This window comes from Aulostomus chinensis, chromosome 22, assembly GCF_037954235.1.
Source record: "Aulostomus chinensis isolate RoL2024-O1b breed Wild chromosome 22, RoL_Achi_v1.0, whole genome shotgun sequence".
Lineage (NCBI taxonomy): Eukaryota > Metazoa > Chordata > Actinopteri > Syngnathiformes > Aulostomidae > Aulostomus > Aulostomus chinensis.
The window spans coordinates 19,600,001-19,626,357 of record NC_141341.1 but is presented as its reverse complement, the minus strand read 5'-3'; the positions used below and the strand labels follow the sequence as shown (position 1 = coordinate 19,626,357).

General features: G+C 49.0%; 1 protein-coding gene across 4 annotated transcripts in view; it reads right to left on the bottom strand.

The window, feature by feature from the left end:
• Positions 1 to 26,357, bottom strand: part of gabbr1b (gamma-aminobutyric acid (GABA) B receptor, 1b) — a 166,288-nt gene that overhangs the window by 13,088 nt on the left and 126,843 nt on the right. For 3 of the 4 annotated variants that reach the window (XR_015111107.1, XM_086192479.1, XM_086192481.1), the window contains exons 14-21: positions 26,327 to 26,357; positions 23,377 to 23,454; positions 11,801 to 11,951; positions 6,820 to 6,952; positions 6,100 to 6,216; positions 4,571 to 4,681; positions 4,270 to 4,363; positions 3,446 to 3,573 (exon numbers count right to left, since the gene is read on the bottom strand). The exon at positions 26,327 to 26,357 is cut by the window's right edge and continues 33 nt beyond it. Coding sequence is in view for 3 of the 4 variants with exons in the window: in XM_086192479.1 (XP_086048605.1) it covers positions 3,446 to 3,573; positions 4,270 to 4,363; positions 4,571 to 4,681; positions 6,100 to 6,216; positions 6,820 to 6,952; positions 11,801 to 11,951; positions 23,377 to 23,454; positions 26,327 to 26,357 (843 nt within the window). In the remaining variant the exon portion in view is untranslated. The remainder of the gene's footprint in view (positions 1 to 3,445; positions 3,574 to 4,269; positions 4,364 to 4,570; positions 4,682 to 6,099; positions 6,217 to 6,819; positions 6,953 to 11,800; positions 11,952 to 23,376; positions 23,455 to 26,326) is intronic. The other variant, XM_086192480.1, reaches the window with a different exon arrangement.

Genomic DNA, 26,357 nt, shown 5'->3' with positions numbered 1-26,357 from the left:
CTCAAGAATGCAGGAAGAGCCGGCCAAAAATATTTAGCAAACAAAGACAGCTAACGACCTCTAAACTGTCTATAAACGTGTGTTGCTAAACTCTCCAGGTCATCATGGATCCTGGAGGGTTGGGACACCACAAGCACATCTCAGTGAAGGCGGGATTTAAAAATCGACAGTGAGGGAGCTCGTCTGCTGTGGAGAGGAAGGTCATTCCACAAAGTGGGAGCAGATTGGTGCTTTGAGGAAAATCCATCCATCATCCATCCATCATCCATCATCCATCCATCCATCCATCATCCATCCATCCATCCATCATCCATCCATCCATCCATCATCCATCCATCCATCCATCCATCAATAATCCATCCATCATCCATCCATCTATCCATCCATCCATCCATCCATCCATCAATAATCCATCCATCATCCATCCATCTATCCATCCATCCATCCATCATCCATCCATCCATCCATCAATAATCCATCCATCATCCATCCATCTATCCATCCATCCATCCATCATCCATCCATCCATCCATCCATCCATCCATCCATCCACCCATTCATCCATCATCATCTATTCATTATCCATCCATCCATCCATCCATCCCTCCATCCCTCCTTGTTCTCCCTCTTCTCGCGTTAAGGGTGGTGGGGGTGGAGCCTATCCCAGCAGCACTTCCCCTGGACAGGTCACCAGTCCATGGCAGGGCCAACACATAGAGACAGACAACCATTGGCTCTCCCAGCCACACCTACGGTCAATTTAGAGTCTGGATTAACCTGGTCCCTCTTGATGTCTTTGGACTGTGGAGGAAGCTGGAGTACCAGAGAGAACCCACGCAGGAACAGGGAGAACATGGAGACTCACCCAGAAAGACCCCGTGCTCCAGCCGGGGCTCCACCCACAACCTTCTTGCTGGGGGGCCACACTGGGGACCACTGATAATTTCCTACTTCAATAATCCCAATGCATAAATGAATACTTCCTCCTTCATGTGTCCCTCCCGTCCCTCCAGTACTGCACATCACACAGAGCTTTTGACTGCTGGCTCAGTGGTCCTGGACAACGCCCCTGGAGTCCCACTCAGAATGACCAAGCAGCTCAACACCAGCAGGTTCTGTGAGAGGTCTATTCAGGTCAAACAGGGGTTCCTCCAACCACATCCTCGCTTTTCTTTATTCTCTTTCCAAATCAGTGTTTTTCTACCACCGGCCTCATTTTTCTCATGACTGATAAACAATCAACAATGGTATCATGTGATGAATCCAGTGGCTTGCCTCGCTGAGGTAGTTCAAAGGTCAAACGTCAAGGTCGCTGTTAACAACTGCACTGCATTTTTTCTGTTTTTTTTTTCTAAATTTCCTCTCAGAAACATGATCTCACGTGTACAGGTGGATGTGGCCCTGACACGCGTGCTCCAGATCCCAGAACACAAACTAGAGATTATTTCACACTGTTGGATTCAAGTTTGAGACAGAGGAAGAAGAGACAGAGGAAGAAGAGACAGAGGAAGACGAGACAGAGGAAGAAGAGGCAGAGGAAGACGAGACAGAGGAAGACGAGACAGGCGAAGAAGAGCCTGAGCAGCAGCAACCCGCCATGACCGAGATCACACGTGAGAGAAGAGCTGAAGTTTCTGACGTGTGACGTTATTGGTGATGATGAGGACGCATCACAGGCCTGTCATTCCAGGGTCTCCGTGTGATCTGGGCACACTGCACGGCGCCACGCAGCATGTGATGGCGTCATTTAGGACACATGTCCCAGGCTGGCGAGCCCACTGGCTGCTTCTGTCCTTGTTAGAGCTGACAAACTGGGCTGGAGGTGAGTTCGTCCACCAAGGACGATGGCGCTTCCTCAGTGGAGCGTGAAACAAAGTCGCCGCGCCTCCTGAGAGAAGCTACGTTTGTGAAGGATTGGAAGTGAAAGTCCAAGATTGCAAACTAGCACAGAGGATGCAGAGGGGCAGAGTACTGACAAACATATTAGCCTGGCTGTCAACAACTACGGCCACAGACACACGGAGACTCCATCTCCAATGCCGTGCTCTACCAGCTCGCTCATCCTCACTCAAACCTTGAATTTAAATCGACTTCATAAATACACACACGACAACTTGAGGCTGCTCAGAAATCATCAATAACGAAGCGTTGCTGTCCAAGTAAGTGATGATGCTGTTGAGCTGGAGGATGAGAGGGACCCTCCCCCTCTTTCCCCCTCGCCCGCCCTCCCTCCGTCTCCCAGGGACTGAGCAGTGTGCAGGGTTGCCACCTTCCTGCTTCAGAGAGGATCAGCTAATCTTTCCATGAACTTGCCAGCTAATCAGAAGACTGATCCCTTCTTATTTGGTTAGAGGGTTGTATTGTTGCCTGCTTTGACTGAACCTGTCCTGATGGGACATTCCCAGAACTTTTGTGAACTGTGAGTTGGAACCTGGGAAAACGAGCCTCTATCACTGGAAGGTTCTGAGTTAGCAGTGATGAGTGTGAGATCCAGCAGCTTCAGGGCTGAATGTAGGTCAAGATGATGTTACCTGCCCTCAGCAACCCAATATTCAATACAATCATGCTTGGAATAGAACCCACCGCCATTTTCTGCCTCTAGAAATATAAAATCTATGAAAATATTGGAGGTTACAACCCCCCTACAGAAAGTCTTCCAGGGAATGAAGCGGTTTAGAAAGTTGAACACGTGCAGGGGCTGCGCAGCTGACCAGCTGCTGCCGTCTCTACCTCAGAGCTCAGAGCTCTGCAGTGTTGCCTCATTCAGCCAATCACACACATACGTTCACACACTGGGGGTGGAGGCTGCCATCTGGCTGCCAGGAGGGGTTCAGTGCTGAAGGACACTTGGACACAGCCACCGGGGGCAGTGAGGATCGAACTGCCACGCCACTGTGAGATTTGGCCCGTAAACCACTGGTCTGGCGTCTCTTTGGAGCAGTCAAAGATGAGGTGGTATTTTTCCTGGTTCTGTCTGAGGTGGCTTGTTGTTCCTCTCTGGAGGAACGTTATTCTTCTCACTTGAAAGGGAGGAGAGAATGTCTTTATTGTCACTGCACTGCAACGAAACCCATCCACTCCTCAAGCACATGTGGAGGTAAACCTGGTACTGGTCTGTATCTGCCTGGATCACTGCTGTCATGGCAGTCACACCCACAAGTCTCCTTGTTGGGCTTCCAGCAAAGTTGCTGCTAATGATAATAATAATCACTGGTTCCATGTTCTGTCCTGGTTCTGAGGAGTCTGGTGGTTCTCTGCTGTCTCATCAAGCAGCAAGAGTCACGTCAGAGGATCCCCACCCTCCCTCCTCTCCTCCCCCTGCACATGAAACTCTGCCAGGAACTTGCATGACTTCAGTGACGATGCCGGCGTGAAAGTGAGAGAAATGCAGAAAAAATACGACATGGAGTGAGAAAGAGAGCAGATCAGATGAGAGGGAGCTCACCGCCACGTTGTAGATGGCCATGCCCACCGCTCGGTGGTCGTTGATCTTCTCAGTGGAGACAGACTTGGTTTCATACGCCAGGAAGATGCCGAGCATCAGCAGCAAGCCTTTATAACCATACACCACTCCTGCAGGCACACACACACACACACACACACACACACACACACACACACACACACACACACACACACACCAGACCGCAGCTGTGAGAGATGAGGGGCAGGTGTCGAACATATCACACATCATCCTGCACGAGAAGAGCCGTGAAGCACCGTTACTTTGACCTGTATGATGCTGAGATGACATCACACCGTCAGCTGGCATGATGTCATCTCAGCATCACGTCGTCAGCTGCCGTGATGCTGAGATGACATCAGTGACTGATCAAAGACTAACAAAAACGATGTTTCAGATCCAACACACTGAAAACTTGTGTTAATTATTAATGTTGGCTTGTAAAATACTTCTGTTGAGATGAGATGCAGAACACACACACACTCACACACACACACACTCACACAGGAAGTAGGTGGGACAGCAAAGCCCGGTGGTTCTGACTGGGTCAGACTCCATCGGACCACGGCTGATGAACAGAACACAGATGGAAAAACAGGATTTCAAAATAAAAACAGGAAATTACTTGAAAAGTTAAAATTGAAAAATGTTTGGGCTGGCATTTCTGAAAACTGCTCCAGAAGTGAGTGGGAGTCCAAACTCAAGGTGCAGACAGGATCACGACAACAGCAGAACTTTTGGTTCTAATGAACAGAACCGGTGCACAGACCAGCACAAGGATGGAGGACTGGGTTTGAGTTGCGTACCCAGCCAGGTGTTCATCTTCTCTGAACTGCAGTGCTCCAGTAACGGCTGGATCAGAACGTCCAGGTCTCCTTTGGGGGCTTCTCGAGTGAATTTCTGCCCACACACAAACAACATGGTCACAGGGGGAGGGGCAACACACCGCCATGTCACAGGCGAACATGCAAACGGCACAATCGTCCGCTGAGTTAAATTTTTCAGTACGTCTCGTCAGTCTTGTCGATATCCTCACAAACTGAACACGGCTCACTAAAGTCTCTGAGCAGTTGTGACATAGGCGGAGCTACGAATGGGTGACCGTACCTCCACTGTGATATGTAACGGGTCCACAATCTGCCAGACCATGAGAGAGAGGATGTCAACGCCGAGCAGGACGCCAACAGTAGCGTAGAGTTTCCATGGCTCCAGGTGCTGCTGGGAAAGGGTGGGGGGGGGGGTGAAGGAGGGATTTATGAAGCCATGACCAGACGAGGCGGCGCTCAACGGGAAAACAATGATCCATCACTAAATGAAGCCAATTCAATGGAGCCTGCGAGCGCGGGGCCGTGACAGAGGCCACACAGATGAGCCTGCACTCCGTCAGTGAGTAAAAGGCTCGCTTCAGGAATTCAGGTTTGAAAAGAAGGACCGATTTGGGGGAGCAGATGCAACCCTACAAAGTGCTCATTGATTTCATGCATTTTTCCACGAGATCAAAGCTTTCTGGTTGTTCAGCTGCGGTGGAAACAGGAAGACGCAAAGGCGGCAGCAGGATCTGATCCTCAAAGACGCGCACTGTTAATCTGCACCAGCGCAGCGGTGCTCCCGCGGCTGATTGGCCCTCTGTCAGTCGCGGTGATACATCACCTCCACTTCTTGTCTGCTCCAAATAGCCTGGAGCTGTCCTCCTTCTCCACAGCAGCTTTTCCTCCCAGCGCGCTGGAACGTCTGAGCTACAAAACTAAGGGGAGGGAGTGTCATGATGAACACGACTGACCAATCACGGCTCTGGTTGTGTCCGCGTGGGATGAAGGCAGACTTCAGTCACGGAGTAGCCTGCAGCAGATGAACATGACGCGTGTAGACACTGCACTGTACAGGGGGGCGAGGGGGGCGAGGGGGGGCCGCAGTCATGTCACAAATCTGCTGAGCTCTGACAAGTGACTGAAGTCGTGAGTGTAAACTGCCCTTCGTGGCCTGCGTGCAGGTCAAGACCAGCATCAGCACCCGGGTCAGGATTTCCCTCAACAGGCTGTTCCTCACACGGGGGTGGGGGGGGGGTGAACCACGGCCCGGTCAGGGGACCGCCTCCAGCTATTGGTTATAAATGTTGCAGCAGCCTTGAAGAGGGCAGGAACCAGCACGGGTATTAAGTGAGTAAACGTGAACTCAATCGGTTTTGACAGAGCCCTCGATAAACGACTGTAATCCCTCCTGATGGGCTTCCTCAGCTAAAGACACCCATAAATATTCAGTAATGAGTCGTAGCTCTGTGTGCTGGGAATATTCTCGCTCTTGCCTCACAGTAGGGGCGTCCGCTCAAAGACGTCAAGTCTCTCTTCTGTCGGAGGCGAGCCGGGATGAGGAACTAGCTGAGGTCCTCCACCGCTGGGACCAATGGGAAGAATTCACTGACCAGGCTGCATCACAAAGAGATGCTCCCGGCCAAGCAGCGAGCTGGCGATAACAGCAGAGTAAATGTGGACGAGTACTTGATTGGGGGATAGATCATGTCTGAGTGTGGCGGCTGCCCTTGAAGAGGATGATGATTGAATTAAGCCTCCTGCTGGCAGAGCAACTCAGGCTGGATTGAACAGCTCACTCGTAAATCCACAGCTTCCCATCACAATTACCTTCCTCTTATCCTTCTTCTCATCCTTCTTGGTGAAGACGGTGTGGACCCACCAGATCTTGGTGAACATGCTGCCGTATGCCAGGCTGAAACCCAGACCGAGCAGCCACAAGCGGAACTAGCAGAGGGGATAGAAATGAAAAGCTCATGATGAGAGTGATTAATAAATCACACAAATGAATCGAATCAGCTCCCTCACGTCATTAAGTCTTGTGAGTTTAATAGCCTTTCAGAAATGACCTTGAAATTGAACTAGAGTTCTCCGAGGCCTCATACGAGAGCGCCGACACTTGGCTTTGATCAGCGTGATGGAGGAGGGGTCAGGCAGGACAGGTGAGACCTTAAATCAAAGACAACCTAAGGGTAAGGGAGGTAAATGTCTCCCTAAATAGGAGGAAGAGGTCACAGTCTGAGCCTGTCCAGACGGCGTCTCAGCTCCATGTGAATGGAGAGGCTGGTTTCAGCCCTCAACTCCTTCTTCCTGGAGGTTAAAGTGCAACTGCAGCCATAATAACACGAGTCTGTTCCCTACTGTCTGCAGCTTTTGAATCATCGCATTTTACATGACTGGTGAGTTCACACTGACATCAGCCTGGTGGAGCCGCTCAGAAGAGAACTCTGAGAACAGATGTGTGAACACACTGAGATTCCTCCTCTCAGCCCAGCTGCATAAGGCCATGATATCAGAGCGGCACGGGAGCGGCGTGGGAGCGGCGTGTACCTGGCAGACGACGGGGAACTGTCTCCTGTGGACATGAAGGCCATCGATACCCAGAGGGAAGACGGCAGCGAGAGCCATCATGCAGCCCACCGCTGTCATGTTGTTGAGGTACGGCTGAGAGTTCTGAATGTACCTGAAATAAACAGGAAAACAACCCTTAAACAGCTGAACACACGCAAACAACCTGAAAAGCTGCCGAGAGAAGGTCAGGCTGCTGGGGGGGGGGGGGGGGGGCAGCAACAAGAGTCAATTAACTTTCTCTTTATCTCAGTCTACAACTGGAATTTCATTGGTTACACTTCACCTGCTTTTGCTCATCTGCGTCCAGGTGTTGAAGCATTTCATGATTCGGTGTCTCACCACTGACACAGTCACCGCCTGCCGCCACAGACCGTCTCCTTGACCGACAGTGGCTCATCTACCGAGTCTCCTGCTTGTCAATGTGATGCGGTGAGCGTTTTAAACTTGAGAACTAGATCTTCCTGTTGTAGACGGACACCCGTCACTGAGGATGCTGGTTTCTGTCAGGGTCCTGTGTTATTCTGAGTTGAGAGTAACTCTGCGTGTCACTGCTTTGTTTCATTTTCCCACCAGTGCTCCGACGGATCGGCCTGTGTCTGTTATTGATTCCTCCTCCCTGTTCTCGTCCTGTCGATCGCTGGATGTCTTTGCTACCATCCAGAGACACCCAGAGAAGCCCAGACCTCGCTGACAGAAACATTGTGAACAACCATAGAAATGCAACGATTCTTTCACGGCCACTGTCTGCCATTTCCAAGTTGGGGTCTAAGACGTATGTGCTCATAAAAGGACGCACAAATTTCTTAAAATCTGCATCAGTGAGTCTTGCAAAGCAATTCTGCTGGATGGAAATGGAGACAAACACCTTTTCTCCAACAAAGTACCAGCATCTTTGCTGACACAATTTCCAAAAAGATTAGCTAAATTATTTGTGGTAAGATCAGACAAATTCATTGACAAATTTAAGCAGCAGTCAGCGTGGATGTCAACCAGTCATTCCACAGCAGTGCCACTGCTGAAATATCCACTGCAAGAGATGAGGCGCGTGAATTTGTAAGCGTTTCTGTTGATCTCAAAAAGTTTTGACAGCACAGATCATCACATTTTTCTTAAGAGAGATCGATAGAAAGATGACTTTATTCACCCCCCAAGGGTTATGATGTAAATATAAATTATAAAATATTAAAATAATTTAATAATAAACTGAACAGATGATGCATCAGAGGGGTGGCACATCAGTGGGTTTCCAGCAGTCTGCCCAGAATACATAAATAATATCCAAAATGTACCATATAATATTAAAGGTGGAGTACCTCAGGGGTTGGTGTTCGGACCCACAAAAAAAATTTGAATTTAAACGAACAAAAACATTACAACAGTTTGTCATTTAAAAAATGTATTGCTCAATTGTGAAAATACAAACAAGATTATATTAGATAACCGAGGGAATGGCAGTGATTGTCCAATTAATAGATGTGACAGATGCTTTTCAAATTAATAGACTAAATTAAGTTTTCGGTGTCATGGTTGATGAGAACTTGAGCTGGAAATCAAACATAAAGTACACAAAGCTGAAGCTACCCAAACACTGATGTTGCAGATTTAACAAATTAAGTCCAAATAACAACTAGAACAAAGAAGTGTACGTGACTGAGTGGACCTGCAGTTATTAAATTCATGTTGTGTCACTCAGTTTTTGTTTTATGCTCTTTGCAACTTGATGTATTGGTAAAAAGGGGCTTAGAAAACTAGATTTTTCTCCTCTCTGCTCCCTTTCATTCAGAATTTGGGAACTTTTTGTGTTTATATTCTATTGTTCTTTTTTGACAATGAATGAAATAAACTAATAAAGTATGATGATTGGATGGGTGGATGGGTGGATGGATGGGTGGGTGGGTGGATGGACGGATGAACGGACGGACGGATGGGTGGATGGGTGGGTGGATGGATGGACGGGTGGATGGGTGGGTGGATGGACGGACGGACGGGTGGATGGATGGGTGGATGGGTGGGTGGATGGATGGACGGGTGGATGGGTGGGTGGATGAGTGGGTGGGTGGATGGACGAACAGACGGACGGATGGGTGGATGGATGGATGGATGGGTGGATGGGTAGGTAGATGGATGGGTGGGTGGATGGACGGACGAACGGACGGACGGACGGATGGATGGGTGGGTGGATGGACGGACGGATGGGTGGGTGGATGGATGGATGGATGGGTGGGTGGATGGACAGATGGACGGACGGATGGATGGGTGGGTGGATGGATGGAGGGATGGGTGGGTGGATGGGTGGGTGGATGGATTAACTGGAGTTGGATCAGGACCCTGGTGAGGGCGAGGTCAGCTTCCCTGAGTCTGTCTCTCACAGAGGGACCAACTGTTGCGTCTCTGGTGGACGCTCTAATTACACACCTCCCCAACACTGACATGATAAAACTGAACATTAGACTTTCCTTTTACTGTGACAGGTCTGAGACTCACCTGTGCAATAATCCTGCTGTTTCATCGGTACGCTGCTACGTCACAGATTACAAAGATCTTAACACATTTGTGAACAAATCTTGTGAAAAAGACACATTTTGTGTCCCTGATATGATCTTGTCCCTCGCCCTGGGCTCCAACCTCACCATCAGTTGGTTCTCGCACGTAACCTAAAACCAACTTTTGCCCTTGAAAAAGCCTTCAGAAGGGTTGGGAACTGGCAGAGAAACCCTGACACGCGCACACACACGCGCGTGCACTCACTATCATGTGCGGAAGGATGACGGTGTCTGTCATAGCTCCATCTTTATCTCCCAGCTCACGTTCAAACCGACACACAAGGCTCATCACTGTCATTTCCTGCTGTCAACCAGAATATGAGCCGTCAGTCAGGAGTAGAGGTGCCGCCATGTCAGCTGCCTGCCTGGTATGCGCTCCACAGCAGGCCCTGTCAACATGCTCATCACCTCTGATGCTCATTCCTGTTAAATGTAGATCTGGGTGGAGCCTATCCCAGCAGCCTTCACCCTGGACAGGTCACCAGTCCATCACAGGGCCAACACATAGAGACAGACAACCATTGGCTCTCCCAGCCACGCCTACGGTCAATTTAGAGTCTGGATTAACCTGGTCCCTCTTGATGTCTTTGGACTGTGGAGGAAGATGGAGTACCAGAGAGAACCCAGCAGGAACAGGGAGAACATGCAGACTCACCCAGAAAGACCCCGTGCTGCAGCCGGGGCTCCACCCACAACCTTCTTGCTGGGGGGCCACACTGGGGACCACTGATAATTTCCTACTTCAATAATCCCAATGCATAAATGAATACTTCCTCCTTCATGTGTCCCTCCCGTCCCTCCCGTACTGCACATCACACAGAGCTTTTGACTGCTGGCTCAGTGGTCCTGGACAACGCCCCTGGAGTCCCACTCAGAATGACCAAGCAGCTCAACACCAGCAGGTTCTGTGAGAGGTCTATTCAGGTCAAACAGGGGTTCCTCCAACCACATCCTCGCTTTTCTTTATTCTCTTTCCAAATCAGTGTTTTTCTACCACCGGCCTCATTTTTCTCATGACTGATAAACAATCAACAATGGTATCATGTGATGAATCCAGTGACTTGCCTCGCTGAGGTAGTTCAAAGGTCAAACGTCAAGGTCGCTGTTAACAACTGCACTGCATTTTTTCTGTTTTTTTTTTTTCTAAATTTCCTCTCAGAAACATGATCTCACGTGTACAGGTGGATGTGGCCCTGACACGTGTGCTCCAGATCCCAGAACACAAACTAGAGATTATTTCACACTGTTGGATTCAAGTTTGAGACAGAGGAAGAAGAGACAGAGGAAGAAGAGACAGAGGAAGACGAGACAGAGGAAGAAGAGACAGAGGAAGAAGAGACAGAGGAAGAAGAGACAGAGGGAGACGAGACTGAGGAAGACGAGACAGAAGTAGAAGAGACAGAAGAAGAAGAGACAGGGGAAGACGAGACTGAGGAAGACGAGACAGGGGAAGACGAGACTGAGGAAGACGAGACAGGGGAAGACGAGACTGAGGAAGACGAGACAGAGGAAGAAGCGACAGAGGAAGAAGCGACAGAGGAAGAAGCGACAGGGGAAGAAGAGACTGAGGAAGAAGAGACAGGGGAAGACGAGACTGAGGAAGATGAGACAAAAGAAGACAAGACAGAAGAAGAAGAGACAGAGGAAGACAAGACAGAAGAAGACGAGACAGAGGAAGACAAGACAGAGGAAGAAGAGACAGAGGAAGATGAGACAGAGGTAGCTGGGGCTCCACCCACAACCTTCTTGCTGGGGGCCACAGTGAGGACCACTGCTCCACCGGGCCGCCCCTCCATCACTGTCCTTTGCTGCCAATTCAACTAGAGCTCAATCTTTCACACATATTAGCTTCTGCTGCAAACTGTTGTGTTGTTGGGTTGTTATATGTGCATCTTTGTTTGGCCTTTAGATGCTTCAGTAACTTCTGTGTCGTTGGTTATGACACTCTGGGTGTACTGTATTGATTGAGGAGAAAGATTATAATTCACTGGCAGCGGCGGTTCTGTCCCTGAGTGTAAACCCCTCGTTCACGCTGCTGTAGTTCTCGCTTCGCCCGCTGCTCTTCTCGACCTGCCAAACGCCGCTGTGCTCTGCTGCTGAGCCATTTTTGCGTTTGTTGCCTTGAATGGTTTTTCTGAAAGAAGCTTCCTGCTGTGACTGAAGCCCATTACACTGATGGATTAAAAAAGCTGCCAAAAACTGTCACGATAATGCAAAACCCAGAATGGAGACCTGGAACCTCAGAGGACGCCAGCTGAGTTATTGAGTTACGAAACTGCAACAATCCTCTGAGAGACGTGAAACGCTGCTGTGACCTGAGGGACGAGGTGAACCCTCCTCAGGTCTCACTTTGACTTGACGGAGGATTCGCTGCATTGATTCGGTCAACTTTGAATCACTGATGGAGAATCTGCTACCTGACACTGCTGTTGTAGATGTTGAAGGTGAGGCAGATGATTCCCAGCAGGATTCCCAATCCCGCAAACACAGACACGGATGCAAAGAGCTTCTGGGACAGGTAGCGAAACTCCTCAATGACCACGGTCTGGTCTGCAGGGGGTCCAGAGCCTGGACAGGGAAGAGACAGAGGAGAACAGAGACTCTTAGTGAGGCGGTTCAGGAAGCTTCCAGCCAGGCCTCGGCCTCCACTGGCCTGAGTCGTGAATTACACAGTCACTGAGTGCGTCTCCACTTTAGTGGTTCAATTCCCCCTCAGAGAGCACACACACACACACACACACACACACACACACACATACACTATCGAATGCTTTTCACCTACTGCTTCATTTCATTCATCAACCTCTGCACCGCATTATTCATAAGTCATTTACTTGTGTAAACACGTCAGATGTTCACTAAGTGGAGGACAGCAGAGGACAAAGCAGTGAGGAAGCCTCTCGTGTTGTTGTCGCTTCCATCTACACAACTTGAAAATATCAGCAATAAGACACCAAATCTGTGTCAATATTATATATATATATATGATTATACATATGATTATATATATGATTATATATATGATTATATATATGATTATACATATGATTATATATATGATTATATATATGATTATATATATGATTATACATATGATTATATATATGATTATATATATATAAAATGCATCATTTCATGTTCACGTCCAAGAAATGTGATGCACTGCAGAGCAGGAGAGCAGTCACCGAAACAGAGACCTCTATCACACACACACACACACACACACACACACACACACACACACACACACACACACACACACACACACACACACACACACACACACGTGGGGTGGAGGTGGCTGCTCCAGCTCGTCGACTGATATCAGTTTGTCTGCATGTCGAGGTTTTCCAAATATTACCCAGTAAATCAAGTCAGTTTCATTTGTGCGGTGCCACATCCCAACAAAAGTCCTCTCCTGAGGCTTCCCTAGCAGAGCAGGTCCAGCACCTGTCGCAGGAAAAGGCCGTGAGGCCAACAGCCAGTCGATGAGAAACCATACCTGCAGGGGAACCAGGGACAGAACCGTCCACCTGGGAACGCCAGGCTCTTCTTCAGGCTGGTGTTTTACAGGTGAGGAGTGACCTCACTTTCAGGATGATGCTGGCACCAGCAATGATGTCAGTAATTACTGGCTTCGTTTGCCTCAGTAAAACTTAATGATGTGTACTAGTACAACAAATGCTGCAGAGGCAGAAATGAGCTTCCCATTAAACAAATTTCATTATCTGGACTTTTAATTCAGTGTTCGCTGATAAACTCGTCACCATGACATTTGCAATGCTCCATTCCAATTCAGTTTGAAACGGCAGTGTGTGGGAAGTGGAGGGATCTTTTGGCAGAAATGGGGAAAGTAATAATTGTTCTAATTTTAGAATGAGCCCTGTGCAGAAGATCATCCAGACTGCTGATGATCAGCCTATCATGGTCATGTAGTTCTCCACCAATCACGGTCCTGTTCACCTGGCTCATCAATTGATTGGCTTACGTTCGCAGTCACAGGCTGACTGAGTGAGCGAGAAAGAAAGGTAGAGCGGGAGTCGGAGAAGGAGAGACTTAGCGCTTCCAGCTCTTGTTCAGTGTTGCATGTGCGTCCATGAGAATGTGAGTATTTGAGTTCGATCATTATTGAGGCTGTCACCGATGTTTTCAGTTGTTCAATTCAAGACGGACTGTCTAGCACAGGGGTGTCCAAACTTTTTCACTGAGGGCCACACACTGGAGGTGATAGTGTACTAAAGTTAGCAAAATCAGTCAATTGTAGGTTAACTATGCTTGATAATTGAAGAGACTTGAAGAAAAGAAAAAACACAGCTTTCCACAATGTTTTTTTCATTTATTTTCTTTGGAAAAGGGTTGGCAGCTCCTCCTCAAAGCAGCAGGCTCAGGTTGCTCTGAGTCAGTCTGGTGGTGCCCTCACAGCACTGGAGAAGGGGGTAGGGGTGAGGACATGTCAGGCCTGTTATGCTAATAGGTTATTGGGCTTATTAGCACACCAACTAACGTTTGTTAGAAAATGTTATCGACTTGAATTAATGAGGACGAATTTATTAGATACTAAGGCTTATTAACATATGAATTATTAATTAATTGACCCTCCCCCTCTGACGCAGCTACTTCACACATTCCTCATGCAAATCCGGCTGCTGACTGGCCGGCAGAAGTAAAGACCAGTCAACAGCATTTCAAACACAGCGCAGCCTACTATTGATTGTTCATCCATGAACACACATCTGGAACAACTGGATCGGTCCCTCATGGCTCAAAGTCTGGGTCCACTCCTGCAAACACTGCTGGATGTCTGCCCGGTCAACCGCAGGTGTCCGAGTGTCCGAAGCGGACAGCTGAAGCACCATTTCAGCCTCTTCCTCTGCCGAAAAATCACTTCCTGGCCATCTTTTCTCGCTCTGCCGCGTTCACGGCTTCAAGGACTACAGCGCTGCTTTACGCAGCCAAGCTAACTTGACGCACTGCCGGTGCGCAAGCCTCCTGTTGTTGCCCATGAAACCTGATCCCCTCATGCTCAGTACTGTTTTTTTCGTCTGTTTATTGGCTAACAGAATATCTACTTTATATTTGGAAATAATCTCCTAGGCTGGTGTCAAGTGTCAATCAAGTGATGCATGGCCGTAGTTTGGACACCCCTGGTCTAGCACATGTATATGAGTGATGCCTTCGCCGAAGCTAATCATTACTCGTGTTGCATCGTCATAATTAAGGGACCGTCTCTCATTTGCTGCACTTTGTTCGTGAATTGTTCTTTAGAAGTGAGTGTGAAGATTTGGGAAGCATATTATTTCATTTGCATATGGAAAACCTATCATTGTTATTAATAACTGTTTCGGCACAGTTGATGGGGCGTTTTCATTTGTAATGTGTATTGTGTGGCGCTGCTGTACCTGTATGTGTGGCACATGCATATCACATGACTAATTCAGTATCATTTATGTTTCTTGTGAAGAAACCACATTCACATGCACCTTCACTGAACTTATTCGAGGAATAAAAGAGTGGCTTGGACTTGATTGGGACTTCATTATTGGATCATTGTCAGACATGGTAACAAGTGTTCGTGCAGGACACCCTGTGGAGATTGTGGATTTACGTAGGATAGTCAGCTTCACCTTCATTCAGAGGTCTACAGTTATCACCTTTTCTACAAGCCCTTTATATCTAAATAGGAGTGCATCCTCTTCTACGGGGCCGCCATGCTGCATCTACGGTAGCCCAGGAGGGGCACAGCATTGCAACGACTGGACTCTTACTGGTACACAGTCACATAAAGCAGCTGTAAACTGGTCATCGGAGGATCACCAAGTCTGCCTTGAATGAGGAAACAAATCTGCTATTTTGATGGTTCACATGGGCACGACTCCACCGTGGCTTCATACTACAGCTGCCTGTGCAATACAGTGCACAAGAAGTACAAAATGATCGTGTGTTACTACATAAAACCCTTTCAGTCCAACAGGACGAGCCATTAATCTTCCACCCACATGAAGTTTGTTGAAGCCTACAAACTCCAGGGCTGACAACCTGCCATGTGCCTCTAAAATAATGGTTCAAAGATTTACCTGCAGAGTGTGAAGTCGAAGAGAAAGAGGATAATACATACTGATACATACATATAAATATGTATACATATATACTGTGTGTGTGTGTATATATATATATATATGTGTGTGTGTGTGTATACACACAGTATATATGTATACTATATATATGTATATATATGTATATATATGTATGTATATATATGTATGTATATATATATGTATGTATATATGTATATATATATGTATGTACATATGTGTATATATGTGTATATATGTATATATATGTATATATGTATATGTATATATGTATATATGTATATATATATATATATATATATATATATATATATATATATATATGTGTGTGTGTGTGTGTGTATATGTATACGCCTGGTGGCCGGGCCTAGCCTGAAAAGGAGGCACGAGCACATCCTCCCTTGGACTCACCGCCCATAGGAGGAACCGGAGGGGGCAATATGGCTTGGGTGGCAATTCAAGTCAGGGGCCTCGACTGTCTGAACACCAGGCATGGAAGCTGGCTTTTGGGACATGGAACTTTACTTCTCTGACGGAGAAGGAGCTGGAGCTGGTGGAAGAGGTTGAGCGTTACCGGCTAGATATAGTCGGCCTCACCTCGACACATTGCTCTGGGTCCGGAACCCGAGTCCTTGAGAGGGGTTGGACTTTCTCTTTTGCTGGAGTTGCTCCAGGTGAGAGGGGGAGGGCAGGGAAGGGATTTTTGTTTGCCCCTAGACTCTCTGCCTGTATGTTTACTCCGTTGGACAAAAGGGTTGCTTCCCTGCGCCTTCGGGTCGGGGAACGGGTCCTGACGGTGGTCTGCACGTATGCGCCGAACACCAGGTCAGAGTATCCACCCTTTTTGGAGTCCTTGGGAAGGGTACTGGATGGTGCGCCCGGCTGGGGACTTCATTGTCCTACTGGGAGACCCTAACCCTTCATCGCTCATGTGGGCAATGACAGCGTGACCTGGAAGGGTGTAATTGGGAGGAACGGCAGGGCTGACCTGAACCCGAGTGGTGTTCAGTTATTGGACTTCTGTGCAAGTTGCAGTTTGTCCTCAACTAACACCATGTTCGAATATAAGGATGCCCACCGGTGCACGTGGCACCAGGACATCCTAGGTTGCAGGTCTATGATCAATTTTATAGTCGTATCATTTGACCTGCGACCGCATGTTCTGGACACTCGGGTGAAGAGAGGAGCTGAGCTGTCAACTGATCACCAACTGGTGGTGAGTTGGATCAGGTGGCAGGGGAGGACACCACGCAGACCCGGCAGGCCCAAACAAGTAGTGAGGGTTTGTTGGGAACGCCTGGCGGATGAACCTGTCAGAATGATCTTCAACTCCCACCTCCGGCTGATCTTTGACCACATCCTGGGGGCAGGGATATTCAGTCTGAATGGGCGGGATGAGAATCAGCACCTCCAAGTCTGAGGCCATGGTCCTCAGCCGGAAAAGGGTGGTTTACCCACTCCAGGTCGGGGGGGGGAGGTGGAGGAGTTTAAGTATCTCGGGGTCTTGTTGGAGATTGACAGGCGGATTGGTGCGGCGTCTGCAGTGATGCGGGTGCTAAACCAGTCTGTTGTGGTAAAGAGGGAGCTTAGCCAAAAGGCGAAGCTCTCGATCTCAATCTACGTTCCAACCCTCAGCTGTGGTCATGAGCTTTGGGTAATGACTGAAGGAACAAGATCCTGAATACCAGCAGCCGAAATGAGTTTCCTCCTCAGGGAGGCTGGGCTCTCCCTCAGAGACAGGGTGAGAAGCTCAGTCCTTCAGGAGGGACTCAGAGTAGAGCTGCTGCTCCTCCATGTAGAGGAGGACAGAAATGGTGGACTTGCACTGAGAAACACACAGCAGTTGAAAATTTGAGAAGTTTTTTACTGTTGGCTGAAATGTGTTCTGGAGGATCCGACGTGGAACAGAGGGTCCACGGAGAGTCTGCGGTGTGTTGCGGTTTCACACTGCATCGCTGTGATGACCAGCTGCACTGATCGCCACTGCATGTGTGCTACATGGAGCGAAAAAAGTAAATCCTGCCACCCAAAGCCAGTGCTTTGTGTCTGAACCCCTGAAGTGGAAAAGCTGCCGAGGACTTCATTTGCATCTCTGATTGGTTGCATCGCTGCATGTGTGAGAGTGTGTTTGTGCGTCAGTGTTGTCTGCTCAGCACATCCTTAGAGCATCAGAAGCTGCGGCCGCGACAGAGCGGCCCGAGGCTGTGCGGCAGAAGATCTGTGCATCTTGGCCCGTCTCACTGAGAGGGTAATAGCCACCATGTTGCCATGGATTCTTAAGGTCAGAATAGTAACAGTAATGTGTTGCGATGGAAGTTCCTCATTTGTATGCAGCAGGGAGTGTCCTATGTGTCACACTTCAGAATGTGAATGCAGCGGATGACTTGGAGACGCTTGGTGTTTGCTCTTCTCACTGCTGCTGTGCTGTCATCCTCCCCAAATGAACCAGGCCGATGGAGGCAGAGACAAAAACTGCAAATGGATGTGAGCTGAGCAGCTCTGAGGCCGCGGCGACCACGCTGACCTCCTCACTCGCTGTGAGAGCTTCCCACTTCTGCTGCAGCACCGGCGACTTCACACGCTGACAAGAAGTTGTTGGCCGCCACCGAAGTTCAATGGCAGCACAACATTTTACACCAGAGTCAACTTTCTCTCTGGAGGCGTTTCCATGACGTGATTGTACGATCGTGGAGGGACAGGAAGTGTTTCTTATTTTCTGCACTGATTGACAGTTCAGAGCAAAAATCGTTTGGTGGAGGGAACTTCCACTGACAAAAACACGCCACCCCTTCAGAGCTCTGGACTGACAGCACCTCTCACCTGCCAGCGAGAAACCCAACAAAGAGACAGACACACAACTACTCATCTACCCATGATGGGGATGAGATCAGAGATTGTGAAGCAGGTTTTCCTGGATTGAAAAAAAACTTTGTATGTGTGTGTGTTCTGTATGTGTTTGTGTGTGTATGTGTTTGTGTGTGTATGTGTTTGTGTGTTCTGTATGTGTTTGTGTGTGTATGTGTTTGTGTGTTCTGTACGTGTTTGTGTGTATGTGTTTCTGTGTTTGTGTGCCTTTGTGTTTGTGTGTGTTTTGTATGTGTTTCTGTGTTTGTGTGCACACACTTGTGTTTGTGTGTGTGTTCTGTATGTGTGTGTGCATTTGTGTGTGCATGTGTTCTGTATGTGTGCATGTGTTTGTTTGTGTGTGTTCTGTATTTGTGTGTGCGTGTTTCTTTGTGTGTGTGCGTGTGTGTGTGTGTGTGTGTGTGTGCGCCTGCCTGTGATGGGTTGGAGGCTCCACCAGGCTGCTGCAGGCGGGGTTCACAGGCCTTTGGTTCACCATCCAACACCTTCTCAACGTCAACAGTGACGCTTTATCGTCTTCTGACATTCTGACGTTGATATTTTCTTGCCGTGAGTTCCTTATTGTGTCATTTCAGATTTCAACTAGAACCTAAAGTCCCATGTTGATTCAACATCTTTCTGGCGTTTAAGTAGATCTGCTGCCAGGTGAGTTACCTTCAAGTTACACATCACGTGCGTGTAAACGTCAGCAGGTTTGGCTGCAGGCGAGTTCCAGTGATCAGGTCCTGACTCGTGCTGATACACAGCTCATGAACCTTCCTCCTTCGTCAGGGGAAGTCAAAGCAAACACACTCATTGTCCTGCAGGCTGAGACTCAACAAACTCCTGACTGAGAGAAGTCAGCAGCCGTCATCGCAGCTCAAATGTCCACCTCAGTGGCTCAGGAGGACCTGAGCAGGGGGAGCGCCCCCCTGGAGTCAGGTGGTCTGAGTCAGGTGGTCTGCTTCACAGGCTCAGGTCCTGCTTTAAGAGCATTAAACCTGATGTTCACATGCCTCTGCTGAATGAAGACGGTTTGATTCAAGTCTTTTTACGAGTATGTTTTCGTGATGACTGAGCGTTTGCTTCAAGTGACGTTGCTAAGAAACCTGCTTCTGAAACGTCTATTTTCAGCACAACATCAAAGACCCAGTTTTCCACTAAAATACCAACAGCTCTCGTTACACTGCCTCATTTAAATAAATCTCTACCACATGGCTCTTCTCCTCCCACCTCGCGCGGTGCATGTCCCCGCACTACGAATCCAATCAATCACATTAGTCTGCAAATTACTGAACATGATGCTGCCTGATCTGGTGGCTGATCCACGTGGAGGCCTGGAGGCCGTTAATGAGGTAGAATTTTCACCTGTGTTTGTCCTTGACAAGAGAACCAGGATCCTCAAATATTGATTCACATTTGTTGACGTGATCTGGGTATTGTTCTGTTCCATGTCCAGCAGAGGCAACCACTCCCTCCTGGCAGATGTGAAAATATCAAACTTAATAAGAGGATAAACCAACACATATATTACTCAATGCTCCTGGAGGCATAAACGAAACACTGACTGGAAGAGGTTATGGAAGCTGGACCAGGGTCCGCCTCCATTTTATAGCTCGCGGTTTCCTCCATTTGTCCTGCTGCCTTCATGTCACGAATGCAATGTCAGTAAAACAAAGTAGAGCAGTGGGGAAGTCCAAGGATGCAGATCACAACTCCCAGAGATTCAGTTCTGTTTGTGAGTGGGTGGAAGACACAGATCACACCTGTACATGAGTGTGTGTGTGTGTGTGTGTGTGTGTGTGTGTGTGTGTGTGTGTTCTTGTACTTGCTTCATAGTGAGGACTAGAATACGCATTTAACCAACAGAGTGAGGACATTTTAGCCGGTCCTCACATCTTTAAAGGGCCGTTTGAAGGTCAAGACTTGGTTTTAGGGTCAAGGTTAGAATCAGGTTCAGGTTAGGTTTCAGGTCAGGGTCAGGGTCAGGTTCAGGTTAGGTTAGGTTAGGTGTAAGGTCAAGGTCAGGGTCAGGCAGTCAGTTGAGATGGTTAGGGGGAGGGTGAGGGGCTAGGGAATGTATTACGTCAATGAAAGTCCTCACAAAGACATAAGTACAAGGATGTGTTTGTGTGCGTTTGTGTGTGTGTGTGTGTGTGTGTGTGTGTGTGTGTGTGTGTGTGTGTGTGTGTGTGTGTGAGCAAGTGTCCTTTGGGAATATGTGTTCTCAAACACTAAAACCTCTCCCTGCCCTTGATGGTGGAATCGGGACGGCATGTTACCATGGTGACTGGCCCTGTAATGGTTACCACGGCAATATGAGAGCGAGGTAGCGATGCAGCAGTGGTTGTCAAGGAGACAGAAAGAATGAGGGAGGACAAGAGGGGAGATTTTGAACAAATACTGGGAAGTGAGAGGAGTAACGATATGAGAGGTGAGAGATGCAGACGGATGAAGCAGGGGAATCAAGAATCAAGTAGACAGAGATTTGAGAAATGAGCTGACACACATCAGCATGTAGGAGCCCAACTACGAGCAGGCCCTCGCCACTGCGAGGAGCCCCAGTTCCATCAAGCCCGTATCCAGGCTATTTTTGGTGCCGCGACACGGGCGAACGACCACACCAGCAGGGCAGCAGAGGACATCTTGACGAGCGCTTCAGGGTGACCGTCTGTCCCGCGGTCAATACCATATACTGTAGCGCTTGTCTCCGGCACCGTCTGAAAGCATCTGCTGACGTCCAGATGGCCCAGACAGCATTGCTGGCGGCAACATGACCTCAGGGTCAAGCACAAGAGGTCAGAGCTTCTTCCAGCCGTCCCTCAGGCCTTGTCATACCAGAGCGAGAGCCTGCTTGGCTGACCTTGCTGTCTTTTGGCTTAGTTACAAAAAGAGTGTCTGGCCCGCAGCCAGCATCATACCCAGGCTTCCTGCTACTCAGTGGCGGTCGAGAAGGGTGACGTCAGACCGGCAACAGAACAGCTCGGCGTGTCCTCACAGCTTAGACCCCCATGACACCTCAGAGTCAGAATCTTCATTTTTACAGGACTGGCACGCTGTGATCATGAGACAACAGGAAGTAGCACAGAGTGAACCCTTGCCACCTGCCAGAATCGAGCCCCCTGACCTGGAACAAAGCGATCCATCAGCAATAGAGTGACAGAGGAAGTTCTCCTGTACTCAGGAAGAACCCAGCAGCTCCAGCAGCAGCAGCAGCAGCTCCAGCAGCTGCAGCAGCAGCTGAAGCAGCTCCAGCAGCAGCAGCAGCAGCAGCAGCTCCAGCAGCTCCTGCAGCAGCTCCAGCAGCACCAGCAGCAGCTCCAGCAGCACCACCAGCCACTCCAGCAGCACCAGCAGCAGCTCCAGCACCAGCAGCAGCTCCAGCAGCAGCAGCTCCAGCAGCAGCAGCAGCAGATCCAGCAGCAGCAGCTCCAGCAGCAGCTCCAGCAGCAGCTCCAGCAGCAGCAGCAGCTCCAGCAGCTCCAGCAGCACCAGCAGCAGCTCCAGCACCAGCAGCAGCTCCAGCAGCAGCAGCAGCTCCAGCAGCACCACCAGCCGCTCCAGCAGCACCAGCAGCAGCTCCAGCACCAGCAGCAGCTCCAGCAGCAGCAGCAGCAGCTCCAGCAGCACCACCAGCCGCTCCAGCAGCACCAGCAGCAGCTCCAGCACCAGCAGCAGCTCCAGCAGCAGCAGCAGCAGCTCCAGCAGCACCACCAGCCGCTCCAGCAGCAGCAGCAGCAGCAGCCGCTCCAGGAGCAGCAGCAGCAGCCGCTCCAGCAGCAGCAGCAGCAGCCGCTCCAGCAGCAGCAGCTCTGAATGTGTGTGTGAGGTGTGTGTGTGTGTGTGTGTGTGTGTGTGTGTGTGTGTGTTTTTGTACTTGCTACATATTGAGGACTAGAATATGTATTTAACCAACAGAGTGAGGACATTTTTGGAAAGTGAGGACATTTTAGCAGGTCCTCACTTATTCAAAGGGTCGTTTGAAGGTCAAGACTCGGTTTTAGGGTTGAGGTTAGAATCAAGTTCACGTCAGGTTTAGGGTCAAGACTAGAATCAGGCAGTCAGTGGACAGGCGTCTGTCAACCCAGCATCTTCCACGTGGGGGAGGGCTGGTGACCCCCGCGCGACCCTGTACTCACCCCTCTTACTCTGCTCCTTGTACGGGCCTCAGAGACACAGAACAAGTATGTCATCCTAGTAATTGGTATTAGAGTTACTGTTGTAAAATATCTGTAAATATTGTTTTGCAAAAGCTTGTACTGTATTTTTACTGGGATGGATTCTACTCCCTGCAGTACTGTGAGGTATTGCTGGCGGCTCCAACCACTGGAGTCAACACCTGCATCCATCAGCTGACCAACACTGAGGGTGGTCTGAGTCACATACTGGGAACAGTTTTCAGAACATTTACCATTAACCTTATACATGTACACGCCAGCCAAGAAGGAGACCCCCCCCCATCGCGCGCACACGCACGCACACACACGCGCTCACACACACACACACACACATACACACACACACACACACACACACACACACACACACACACACACACACACACACACACTCCTTTGAGACAAGGTCATGGGGCCCAGTCCCATTACCACCTGCATTACTTATCCAGTCTACCGTCGACTGTCATTCTGGATCTTCTATTTATTGCTTGTCTTCCCGCCTGTGAACTGGTTCTCATGTTAATTAGTAAATGGAATGAAATCTTCGCTCCAGTGCACATCGCCCATCGCCGGGCGTCAATGAGACGCCGCTCACGGCCGCACTGCCCGGATACCTTTGGAGCCACGGAGGCTTAGACAGGGGCAGCTGTTCACACAGGAAGAGTAAAACCTGCCTGATTGACTGATGAACGTTCAAACTTTGGATGTAGGAGGCGTGAGGAGCGAGGGACTGCAATGAAAGGGGAAAGAAAGTGGAATTGGTTGGGGAGGGGGTGAGGCTGCAGGGTCAGAGAAAACAGGAGATTAGAAGGTAGCGGGAGTGCGAGAGACAGTGATGAAGAGAAAAATAAAGGGGCAGAGAAGATGAATGTCCCTCACCGATCCATTTGTCATTCCCGTACCAGGACAGATTGCCTTTCGTGCTGTCGTAGTATCCGATCTTCTTGTAGCTCCCTCCTGTGAGACACCGAGACACACACAGTCACCATAGGCTCACATTTCTTTTTAAAAACCTGAAACAGGTGACGTTGAGTGGAGCTGGAGACCATCAGCCAGAGCGCCACAGCCTACTCAGCCAGGGTGGCACTTGGGTTGATGGGACGAAGCCGTGCTGCCACTAGCTGGCGCCTGCTTCGATATCAGTCGCCAACTATAAAAGAATGAAACTCATAATAATCCTCTGAGTTAAAGCGTGCCTGTAACAGAACATCATTTGGACAATAACAATCCTGAACGTCTGATCTAAACGACCACGTGAACTTCCTCCCTTTTTGGCGCTGTATTGACATCATGGAGCGACATCTGCAGTCGGAGGTTTAGTGGCAGCGGCGCCTGTGTCGCTGTGACTCTTCTCCTGACCCGGCCAGGCTGCCACGCTTGTCCTGTCTCCATCAGTGCTTCCACATCCTCAGCCTTCAGCTCACTTTTACCAACAGTCCTGAAGTGCAGGCGCGGACAACCAGGGGGCTCCATCTGAGTGGAGTAGAACCCTGTGTTCCTCATACAGCCGGACCACCTGATGCTGTTGATGCAGTGCAGCTGCGACAGGGCCCCGGGCGGCCATGTTGGTGTCGATGGTGGGCTGTTCCCAGACACTCACAACAGTGACGTCAGACAAAAAGTGGAACGTAGCTTACAAACTGTTACGATGAAACTTTGTACTAGTCAGAACGTGAACCTGAGTCAGTCACATGACACTGTTACAACTGCATGTTAATTATTAAATATTCCATTCCAGCAGGTGGCGCCGCATCTCACAGTGAGAGGACGGCAGTCATCACAGTCTCCTGACCCACCCTAACCTGAGACAAAAGTCTGACAGCGTCATAAATCCAGGATAACCATGTGACTGTGAGCGCTGCTACCACCTACGACTGCTAACCAACCAGCAGGACCCAGGCAGGAAGTGAGGCTGATGATGTCAGATTGACCTGCATGGCAGCCTGTGATTCAGGAGGTGGTTTCGTGGTACTACTGTGATTCGGGAGATAGTATTGTGGTACTACTGGGATTCAGGAGGTGGTATCATGGTACTACTTTGATTTGGGTATCATGGTACTGTCTTAGCCACTTGTGTAGATCCATGCCACTGAAGTGGCTGGTACTAAGCTCATGAGATACTATAACGTCTCACTCCGTGACAGGCATTCGTAGTACTTGTACTACCAAGCGTGTTAATGCTGGGAAGCTGATGAGAAGCTTGAATGAACATTTCATATCTGTGTCTCTCTGACCGCTCAGCATGCACCCGGCCAAAGCCCTGCCCCGGGCCAGCACGGCCCCATGACCATCAGACTGCAGCTCATCACTGGCCGCCTCCTCAGGACTGAGGGAAACACTAGAAACCACAACTTAGTTTTCATCAGTAGGACACAGAGCCTCTAGTATTCACACATCTCTGCACTTCAGGACAGCAAGTGGAGCCCCGACGCAGTGAACAAAGACAGCAGCCAATCAGAGTCTCTCTACTGTTGCCATGAGATCCCTCCCACAGCTCCATCCTGGTCCATAAGCAACCAATATAACAGCAACCTAGTAGAGAACATGAGCACACATTTAAAGGTAAGTGAACTTCAAACCCACATCAACTCATCCTGGCTAAAGTCGGACGTTTCCATGTCAAACATGTTCTCAGGCAAGCGGGTTCTGCCACAACTGCATTTCTGTCAATTCAGAAATTGGGACGAACTGCTGTATTTTGGAAAGTTGCAAAAACGATGATGAAAAATGAAAACCTCAGTTTTCCACAAGTACATCGGCTGCGGAGACATCATTAACGTTTCCATGGTAATGGTGAGACGCTGCGTCCGTCACCTCTTCATGGGTTTGTCGATGGTAATCATTTCAACAGCCTAAAATCCTTCGCCTCCTTAATTGACTGTGAGAAAATTCCCCGTCCTCCTCTCATTGTTCAACTCCTCCATGTTTGTGTGATTCCTGGGGACAGAGCAGCAGTTGCTGCTGAGGTCAGTGTTCAGCCAGGCAGCGTGTAGACAGCCAGTCAGGTGAGGGCCGAGGTCATCAGCAGCGCTCTCAGCCGGGCTGCTGCACGTGCGCTCCATGTTGGGTCAGGCTCTCAGAACACAGACGAGCTCTATGGGTGTCCGGGCAGCCAGGAATCGCCAGCCTCTCTGACACCATTCAGGTCTGAGATGTTTTCAGAGGTTAAAGAGAACGGAAGAGCGTTTGCTCCTGCTAACAGGCTGTTTAAAGAAGAAATGAGTGTCAAACTAAAATAGGGTGTTAAGCTGCTCTTCAGTGTTGTTTCAAGCAATAATCTCGGGGGTTCAAATCCAAATGGAAATATTAATGATCTGTTTTTACCAGAGATCCTTGACATTTCTCTCCAGCATCTTTCCACTTTGCATAATGTTTCCTTAACCGGCACTGACTCCAGGCACTGGCGCGAGGAGACGCCGACGACATTGAAATGACAGATTGTGTGCTGTATTTCATACAGACTCATTTGGCAGGGACGTGACAGTGGCTTTTTTGAAATTTTCCAACTTTCAATAAAATATTTAAGGAGCTATTAACTTTTTATGCAGGACTTCATTTTTCCATAGTTCTCGTGGGACACGCAAAATAGAACAGGCTTACTTTGCCAAAGACGCCGGTCACATGATTATGAATCTAATGACACACGAGGAGTTTGAACGTGAACGGCACACAAAGTCAAACTATCAATACTTGCAACCATACCAATAGCATATTGATGAATACATGTTTGTGCAGAGTGATGGAAGGACACGATGGAGGCATGTTGTCTGTATTGAGCTGATGATGGATGGACTCCACATTAAAGCCATGAACACGTGTTGGCAGATACCTTGAAGCTGTTCTATGAGAGTCCAGGCCAT